Source organism: Diabrotica undecimpunctata, chromosome 9 (assembly GCF_040954645.1).
Source record: "Diabrotica undecimpunctata isolate CICGRU chromosome 9, icDiaUnde3, whole genome shotgun sequence".
Taxonomy (NCBI): domain Eukaryota; kingdom Metazoa; phylum Arthropoda; class Insecta; order Coleoptera; family Chrysomelidae; genus Diabrotica; species Diabrotica undecimpunctata.
This window is the reverse complement of record NC_092811.1, coordinates 73,052,270-73,062,622: the sequence shown is the minus strand read 5'-3', so window position 1 is coordinate 73,062,622 and position 10,353 is coordinate 73,052,270. Positions and strand designations below refer to the sequence as shown.

Here is a 10,353-nt window from a genome sequence, read left to right as displayed (position 1 = left end):
AGCATACGGCCGAGTCAAGAAGGCGCTGCCTGTCGTAAGAGGCGACTAATTGTTAGGGGTCGAGAAGTGAAGTGTGTATGTGTGTGTGTGTGTGTTTGAGAGAGTGTGTGTGTGTGTCCGTTCGGCTTGCAGAAATAAGAACACGGCAGTGGCAAGAATGCCCTGCATGTCGTAAGAGACAACTAATGGGTAGGAGTCGAGAGGTGAAGAGTGTATGTGTTTGTGTGTGTGTGCGTGTGCGTGTCTGTGTGCGCGTGTGTGAGTGTGTGTGTAAGTAGAGTGTATATGCCGGTTTCCCCCTGCATAGGGAAATCAATGTGTTAGAGAGAGAGCGTTCTATCAATGTGTTGGAGAGAGACAGATGACGTCACATGCCCCGTCGCGCCGTGGAAGGAGTCTACTGACTTATAGTTCAACTTTTATCTGCTAGATGTCACTACTAGTCACTTGGCATCCGCCATTGTTCAACAATAATTTATAAATTATTTAGCTGCCAAATCTTGTTGACTAGTTGCAACTTTTATCCGCTAGACGTCAGTAGTAGTCACTTGTTATTAACCATTTTTCAACAATAATTTATAAATTATTTAGCTGCCAAATTTTTTAAATCCAAATTACAATTATTAAATAAATAAAAAATGCTACTAATATGGGGACTCGATCCAACAATTGTCTGTTCCAGTGGCAGACGCTATATTAATTTAGCTATTTTGCTCTCGCGTATATGGAATATATTTGATAAAGCGACTAAGTTTTTTGGTGAAGTAAAAAATATTTAATTCAAATACATAATTTATAGAATTGTAATATATTAGTTAATAAAAAACATATCCTTTGGTATACAGTTTAATTAGATATGTATAAATACTTCATTGGAAAATGTTATTTCACAAGGAGTCCCGTTTTTATCTATAATATTGGTACTGAAAATATAATATATGAATTTTACATGTAATTGTATTTTCTGGACATTTAAAATAGTTTACTGCATAATGGTATTTTCCAAGGGAGTCCCATTTTTATCTATAATATTGGTGTCGAGAATTAGACACACACATGCATTTTACATACAATTGGCATTTCCGGATGCTGCATGTGTTGCGTTACTAAGTATTTGCTATTGAATAATTAGTCATGAACCAACACGACTTTCAAGAATAAACTGGAAAATGTTTAATATTAGATACATGTGACGTCAATTAAGCCACAATATAAAATAGGATGCACGCCGGTTTTTCATTTATTGTGCTTTGTTTAGCAATAAGAAAAAGTTGTTTGTGTCTAAAAGTTGTGTCGTGACTAATATACCGAGGTAAGTTTTCTCTTTGTATGATTTTGTTTTTTAACTTGTATATTCACATATTTTTGAATTCTTTGTAAGAGTACACATCTCGATATTCGCCTTATTTGTTTTATTCGTACAGTATACATAATATTTCTCTATTTTCATGCAGTATACACTATATTTCGATAAAAAAATGTTATTTTAGTGTTCTTCGATAGAAATTTCAAGTTTATTGCCATACCTATTCTTTATTTTCTAATATCTTGTTCTATTTTCGTTTTTGCTATTATCTCATGCCAATAGTTTTAGTTCGAATTTCGTATGCAAACCAAGAAAAAATTGAAATACCGGTCATTCGCACAGTATACATATTATTTCTATTGTTATACAGTATACATAATTTTTCAACAAAAATGTTATTTTTAGTAATCTTATATAGAAATTTTAATTATTTTTCTCGATCTTCGTTTTATTTGTTTTATTTCTCAATTTTAGTTTTATTCGTACAGTAGACATATTATTTCTCTATTTTAATGTTGTTTACACACTATTTCGATAAAAAATGTTATCTTAATGTTCTTCGATAAAAATTTCAATTTTATTTCGACACTAGACATATTCTTTCTTTTTTAATATCTCGTTCTGGTATGTATATTTTTAACAATGTATTCGCACAGTATACATATTATTTCTATTTTTATACAGTATACATAATTTTTCAACAAAAATGTTATTTTTAGTAATCTTAGATAGAAATTTTAATTATTTTTCCCGATCTTCGTTTTATTTGTTTTATTTCTCAATTTTAGTTTTATTCGTACAGTAGACATATTATTTCTCTATTTTCATGTTGTATACACACTATTTCGATAAAAAATGTTATTTTAGTGTTCTTCGCTAGAAATTTCAATTTTATTTCGACACTAGACATATTCTTTCTTTTTATCTCGTTCTGGTATGTATATTTTTAACAATATATACTATTTCTTTTTTCATATGTATTTTTGATTTTTCGCTTTATTATTATCTCATGCCAATAGTTTTTAGTTTGAATTTCTAAATATATACAGTTGTGTATGCAAACCACTAAAAAAGTTGAAAGACAAGCCATTCGTGCAGTATATATATTATTTCTATTTCTCTATTTTTATACAGTATACATATTTCGATAAAAGGGCCGACCATTCGTACAGTATACATATTATTTCTATTGTTATGCAGTATACATATGATTTCGATAAAAATGTTATTTTGGCATCCTTCGATAGAAATCTCGATATTATTCATACAGTATACATATTTATTCTTTTATAATCTATTCTATTCTACTATCTATTTTATTTTCGTAGCACGTTTTGTTCGTAACAATATACATATTATTTCTTTGATTTTCCGTTTTGTTATTATTTCCTAATAGTCTTAGTGTGAATTTTCTAAATATATAGATTTGTATAGCAAGTTAATATTTTCAGATGGATCTAGCAAAAATTAACTGTGCATCTTCGATTGCAGAGAGGAAACCGATAAAAAAACTAAAAGAACTACCAGTTGGACAGCCGTTTCTAATACAGTCCGCAAAAGTGGTGAACAGCAAATTTGGACCAGCAGTGTTGCTAGATTTGGGAAACGAAGTAGTTTTTCTGCCTCAGCGGGTGACGGAAGTGTACCAACCAGCCATAGGGACACTTTGTGGAGGCAAATATTCTGTTACATTCGAAGGGGAAGTAGACGTTGGAAATAAAAGACTCCTATCATCGTTTAGGATAACCGAAAATTAACGTTTAGAAAAAAGGATAGGGGTGAGCAATTTTTAAATTTTTTTCCCAATTTGTTTGTCGTAAAGTGTTCTTTTATAAAATAAAATGTCTTCGAATAATATTGATAATATTATCAAACAAACGGACGGTGTTGTACTAGCAATTAAAAAATTACGAAAAATTTTATTTGATAATTTTACAATCAGAGATGCGGAAGTATGGCTAAAACGATTACAAAAACAAATTAAATTATGTAAGAAGGTAATTCGTAGTAGAAAACAAAACAAATTATCTGTAGGCACTTGTAGAAAAATAGAAACAATTTTGGGTCATTTTAAACATTTTAGAAAACTAATTTTAAATAGGCATATAGGGTCGGGTCTTCATTTAAAGTTGGGACAGCGGGTTAAATGGGAAAATGTACAATCAAGCTTTCAAAGTAGAATCAAAACCGGAATTATAGCTAATTTACGTCATAAGGATTTGAATCAATTTTTAGGAGATTGTGTAGTTGTTTTTAAAAATAAAATCGGTAAAATTTTAAAAACCCACTCTGTACTTAAAGTAAATACAGCATTTTGTGGGGAGTTTATTAGAAAATCAGGAGATAATGAGATTTTGGAAATTAAATATTTTAATACTAAAAATTATGTTATTGATATAACAACTCAAATAGACGAATGGTTCAAGGGAAATGTAGTAGATAAACTTTTAAACAAATTATCGGAATTTGCCGAAAAAGATTCAGGATTTGCATTAAATAAAATTATTTCTTTAGCTGTTAATATAAATAAATTTCAACTTGGAAATGTTTCGTCTTACATTAGACTCCCAGAATCAATTTAAAAAAAAATGCCTGTATAAACATTAAAAATACAGATCACAATTGTTTTTACTGGGCCATCGTAAGCGCTCTTCGGGCTCCTAGGAATAAAAAGCATGCAGAAGAAACCTCTTCATATCCATACTTTACAGAAGTTTTACAAACAGAGAATTTAGATAGTCCTATGCCGCTAACAAAAATTTCAAAATTTGAGAAATTAAATAATATTTCAGTTAATGTTTACGCTTTAGAATTAGTTCAAACAGACAAAACATTATTTTACACAGTATTACCTGCTAGATTAACGGAAAATAAACGGGACACACACGTTAATTTACTTTTAGTTCAAAATAAATATTATCCGCGCTTAAATGATTATGCTGCTCCACCAGCTGATGATGATTGTAACGAAGATATTAAATACCATTATTGTTGGATTAAAAATCTTTCGCGTCTGGTTAGTAGTCAGTTAAATAAGAACAATCACAAAAAATTTATTTGCGATAGATGTATGAATTATTTTCATCAGCAAAATAAATTAGTTGAGCATGAAAAAGTGTGTTCTAAATTTAATAAATATAAAATTAACTTTTCAAAAGAGAGCCACGTCGAATTTAAAAACTTTACATATCAGCAAACTACTCCTTTTGTAGTTTATGCAGATTTTGAGTGTCAATTAGAAAATTATAACCAAAGCAACGTAAATTTAACTAAAACCGTAAAATATCAAAAACATGTTCCATATAGTGCCGGTTTTTATGTAAAATGCAACTTTGACGACAACTTTTCGTATTTCGATAGCTACCGAGGTGCAGATTGTATGGATTGGTTTGCGAATCGTATGGCTGATGTTGCGAAATTTGTAAACTCAAAAATAAAAACAATTACGCCTATGATTGAAAAACCAAATGCAAGTACAGCAACATCGTGTCATATTTGCAGTAAAAGTTTTTCGATCAAAGACATAATCGTTAAAGATCATGACCATTTCAGTGGGAAATTCAGAGGTTTCGCACACCAAGCATGTAATCTGAACTTTCGAAAATTGTTTGTAGTGCCTATTCTATTTCATAACCTCTCTGGATATGACTCACAGTTTATGATTTCAAATTTATGTAAAAAAGGTTACTTGAGTGTACTTCCCATCAACAAAGATAAATATATCTCCTTTACGCTGCACTCAGATGAAAATTACATTAAATTACGATTTATAGACTCTTTTCGATTTATGGGGGCTTGTCTTGATGATTTAGTTTCAATTTTATCTGATTCAGAAAAGAAAATTTTACAGAGGGAATTTCAAAATTTAGATGAAAATAAATTTAAACTACTAACGCGTAAAGGAGTTTTCTGTTACGATTACATTGATTCTTTAGAAAAATTAAATGAAAAAGATTTGCCCTCAATTGAAAAATTTTACAATAAATTAAACGATGAAACTATAAGTGATGAGAAGTATGCTCATGCACAATCTGTTTGGCAGCATTTTAATATTTAAACTATAGAGGAATATTCCGATATTTATTTAAAAACAGATATTCTGCTTCTTGCTGACGTTTTCGAACAATTACGTAAAAAATGTTTCTCTACCTATGGTTTGGATCCTGCGTGGTACTATACAATGCCCGGATATACGTGGGACTGTATGCTCAAGTATACTGGGTGTAGGCTAGAACTACTAAAGGATCCAGACATGGTGTTGTTTTACGAAAATGCCATAAGAGGTGGAATATCCGTGTGTAGTAACCGATTTTCGGAGGCCAACAATAAATATGTGTCTGAATACGATCCTAAAAAGCCTTCCAAGTACCTTATGTACCTGGATGTAAACAATTTGTATGGTTTTGCAATGGAGCAGCTCTTACCCTACGGAGGCTTCAAATGGGTGGATGATGTAACATCGTTTGATGTGACATCAATACCCGACAACTCTGATATAGGATATGTGCTACAAGTTGATCTATCATACCCACAAGAATTGCATGATAAACATAAAGATTTTCCGTTTGCAGCCGAACGCAGCGTACTGCCCAGCGGAGGGGTAAAATTGTCGAAATTAATGACAACACTTAACGATAAAAAAGAATATACTGTTCACTATAAAAATTTAAAACAAATAAAGCCTTCCAAGTACCTTATGCACCTGGATGTAAACAATTTGTATGGTTTTGCAATGGAGCAGCTCTTACCCTACGGAGGCTTCAAATGGGTGAATGATGTAACATCGTTTGATGTGACATCAATACCCGACAACTCTGATATAGGATATGTGCTACAAGTTGATCTATCATACCCACAAGAATTGCATGATAAACATAAAGATTTTCCGTTTGCAGCCGAACGCAGCGTACCGCCCAGCGGAGGGGTAAAATTGTCGAAATTAATGACAACACTTAACGATAAAAAAGAATATACTGTTCACTATAAAAATTTAAAACAAATGCTAGCTAATGGATTAAAGTTAACGAAAATTCATAAAATTTTACAATTTAAACAGGGAGCCTGGTTGAAGCCCTACATCGAGCTAAATACTCGAAATAGGGCTATAGCTCGAACAGATTTCGAAAAAAATCTATATAAATTAATGAACAACGCTGTGTTCGGCAAAACCATGGAAAATATAAAAAAACACCGTATTTGCAAAATTGCCAAATCTTGGGGAGGTCGTTATGGCGCCGCAAACTTAATTTCAAATTTTCGATTCCATAGTTGCACAATTTTAGAGGAAGATCTGGTGGTTATCGAATTAAAAAAGCTTGAAGTAACGTTTAATAAACCTCTGTATGTAGGGTAGGCAATTCTAGACCTCTCGAAGACAGTCATGTATGATTTTCATTACAATTATATGTTACCAAAAATGGGAGCAGATAGGTGTAAGCTTATGTACATGGACACCGATAGTTTTGTCTACGAGTTACAGTGTGAGGATGTATATGAGGAGGTAATTAAAGCTGACTCTAGTAAATTCGATACTTCAGATTATTCGGAAAATAACATATATAAAATACCAAGAAAAAACAAAAAGGTGCCAGGTCTAATGAAAGATGAAAACAACGGTAAAATTATGACACATTTTGTTGGGCTTCGAAGTAAAATGTATAGTTACAAGGTGCATAGTGGGAAGATCGTTAAAAAATCTAAAGGAGTTAAATATAATATTGTTAAAAATAAAATTAAATTTGAGGATTATGTTGAATGTTTAAAAAATTTTAAAGAAAAAACAGCTACACAACGCTGTATTAGGTCATATGCACATAACGTCTATTCTATCGAACAAACAAAAATTGGTTTAAGTCCGTATGATGATAAACGCTATTTAATTCCGAGCAGTTTTGACACGCTTCCGTGGGGTCATTACAGTATTTTAGAATAAGCCTTTTTTTTTTGTTATAGATGAACGTTCCAACATTATTAACATTATCTGTTAAAAAAATTTGTGAATCAATAACATCAGCAGCAGATTTTATGCTACAATCTCCGCTACCATGGAAATTAACCAAGACAATAGTGGTATATTATCCTAAATTTAAATGGCGTTTTATGATAAAGAAAGCTAAAAATGATTCTGATGATTCATATGAAAGACTTAACTATATTACATGTTCCAAAGAAATAGATCCAGATTTAATTAATACTATATTAGGAAAATCCGATTGGGAGTATGTTTTTGAAAATTATTCTAGTTATTGCGTATGGTCAAGTGGATATTTCCTTCAACAATATCGTCTTAAAGTATGCAAAAGGTGTTTTTATCAATTTAAAAAAATACATAAATATTTAAATAAATATATATTTGTTTGCTATGACCATTCTCACGAGGTTTACGATATCCATGATATTATTAAGGATGTATACCAACAAAAATATTATTGGTGTCATAACTGTTTTGAACGTGTATTATTTAAAATAAAAGATACCGATTCTTGTATAGATGACTTACATGAAATGCCTAGAAAAACCAGATTTGATGATTCAGATGTAGATTGTGATATTGACTCTTTTGAAAACAATTATTAACTTTTTTCGACAAACAAATTTAAAAAAAAAATTAAAAATTGTTCATTTCTATCTAAGTTAATGTTTATATAAATTTTGTACATATATTATTGTAAATAAAAAAAATGTCAAAATAAAAAAACTTTATAATAAAATATTCTTTATTTTAATTTACATTTTCCCAATACATATCCCATTTATACATTAATCATTCATAAAATAAATTTACTTTAGATAATAAGGATTTCAGTTGTTTTATTAATCCATTATCAGGACAAGGGAACCCTAACAAATTCCAGTTAAAACTACCTTTTTCAACGACACTTCTTGTAAATTCATTAAACTTGTAATAAATGTTTTGCTTTAAGAAATATATATGCCTATCAATGTAATTAAATGCTGATGTAATATCATTTGGTATTCCTGGAAAAACGTCACTTATGCGTCCTCTTGAGATAATGCATTTATCATTAAATTCAATAAATGAACCATCAAAACAAACAAATTTTTTTCCTGAATTTGTTTGAAATAAACCAGCAATACTTCTTGCGTTATTAACTTCAGGTACCATGTTATCTGTATGAATTCTTAAGCTAGGAAATGCTGCTGCGTATATACGATTCCTACTTACACCAATTAAATCTCCATTGGTGCTTTGAAAAACATGTGTTACGTTCGTAATTCCCCTTGGCAAATATCTTATAAATTGTTCAGCATCGGTGGGTATCTTTTCATTATTTAAGTCATATTTCCATATCAGATCCTTACTTACTATGTACATTCGGTATGTTGGAAATGATGGAGCGTATGCTAAAAATATTAAATCTGGGTATTCCAATTCACATACATTCTTTATGACATTTTGCATCGATTTATTACTCTTGGCTATTGTGGTTGCCTTACTCCTAGATCTTTCTGTAGTGGTTGTCTTTAAAGTTGGAGAACTGCTCCTTGCAACACCAGCTTAAGTTGGAATCGATGTGGATTTACTTTTAGGTCCATATAACTCTTCTAAACCCCTTTTATCATCTTCAGATATGTTAGTAGGTAGGGTTTGATAAAACGGATACATTACAGCTTTCTTATCGCTACTATGGGATAAACCTAAAGCGTGACCAACTTCATGAAGAAGGACAGCAAAGAAATTTGTTCGACCTTCTGCTGTAGAATTCAAACTGAAATCCCATGTTAGGTTGCTATTCATATGAATTTCTATGCATCCTGATGCCGGTGGAAAATAAGAATGTGCTAATACACCACTTGTAAATTTAAAAGGACAGTCGCTGTTACCCTGGCAATTATATCGAAAAGAGTGCTGCTTTGGAACGACTGTTATTGTTATATCTGGATTTGGAATTGTAACTTTCAGATAAGTAAACTTAAATTTTGATGTTTTTCCCATATTTCAAATACTCTTTTAGAGACTGCCAAAGCTTCAGGGGTAAATTGCGGAAAATACCATTTTAAATCAAATTTTTTCCATGCTGATTTTACAGCGTAAGCATTGTCTCCTTGTGTACATCTTGGTTTCTGCATTAACGCCATTGTTTCCCTATTTAATTTTCCATCCACAGGTAAATTATATCTTTCTTGAAACTGTTCTAGTATTTCAGTAATATCAGTGTGTGCAGTTTCACTTGTGGTGATATAACCATATTGTTCTAACCATGACACCGCATTTGTCTCGTTAAAATTTTCACCTAAGCAAAAACTTACGATGCTAGTTGCTATGAGCAGAACAACTTTATTGATATGCATCTCGAATGATACTGGTTCAAATAAGAAAGTATTAGTTTGATATAAGTAAAATTTGACACTTTTTGACCCCGCCAGCCCGACTGATCTTATTTTTAATTTTAAATAAATAAAACAACAAATACATATTTTTAAAAGCTTTATTAAATTCTTTTAAGATCATTAGCGATCCTATGTTTACAGAAAAATATAAGTTGCCCTAACGCTATATGTTGTAAAGTATATCCTTCCAGTGTAAATGTATACAATTTTTGAATGGCGTCTACAAACGTATAATTTTGATTACTAAAACTATTTCGAACAATATTAAGCGTATTATAATAATAATTTGAAAATTCAATAGTCTCTAGCATGGATATATACGGTGTTAAAAGTTCGTTATTTGCTTCTAAAAGGGTGTTCACTTGCATTTCTGAGACAAACGTTAATGTCGTGCTTGGTTATTTCAAGGAATTTCATGTTGTCGTAGATTATTTGTCGAATTCTACAATAGTCACCACACTGAATTTCAACAGGATTCTCAGGAACGGTCACGTTCTCATAGAAAAAACTATTCTTATTGAGTTGGGTAATTAATTGTTCCCATTCCCATGTACTGAAAGATATTTTCTGCCATGGTGACTTCCACATAATTACAGCAGGAGTATATGTTCTGGCTAGACTTAGACCACATCCAAGTTGGTATGATCCATTTAACAAATGTGTGTACAGCAGATAATGGGTCTCGTTCTTGGCTG

General features: G+C 31.2%; 1 protein-coding gene across 1 annotated transcript; it reads right to left on the bottom strand.

Moving 5' to 3' along the window:
* Positions 1 to 8,825: 8,825 nt before the first annotated feature.
* On the bottom strand, positions 8,826 to 9,619 carry LOC140449932 (matrix metalloproteinase-14-like). The gene is made up of 2 exons (XM_072543348.1): positions 9,321 to 9,619; positions 8,826 to 9,036 (listed from the first exon to the last, which is right to left on the bottom strand). Exons 1-2 carry the CDS (start codon positions 9,617 to 9,619, stop codon positions 8,826 to 8,828), a joined length of 510 nt encoding a protein of 169 aa, XP_072399449.1.
* Positions 9,620 to 10,353: the final 734 nt, after the last annotated feature.

Bases quoted from the DNA above. Each gene is read 5' to 3' on its own strand.
- LOC140449932 (XM_072543348.1), bottom strand. From the start codon at position 9,619: ATGCATATCAATAAAGTTGTTCTGCTCATAGCAACTAGCATCGTAAGT. The intron at 9,037-9,320 runs GTATTTTCCGCA...ATGGGATTTCAG, and splicing joins AAAAAATTTGATTTAAAATG to TTTGAATTCTACAGCAGAAG.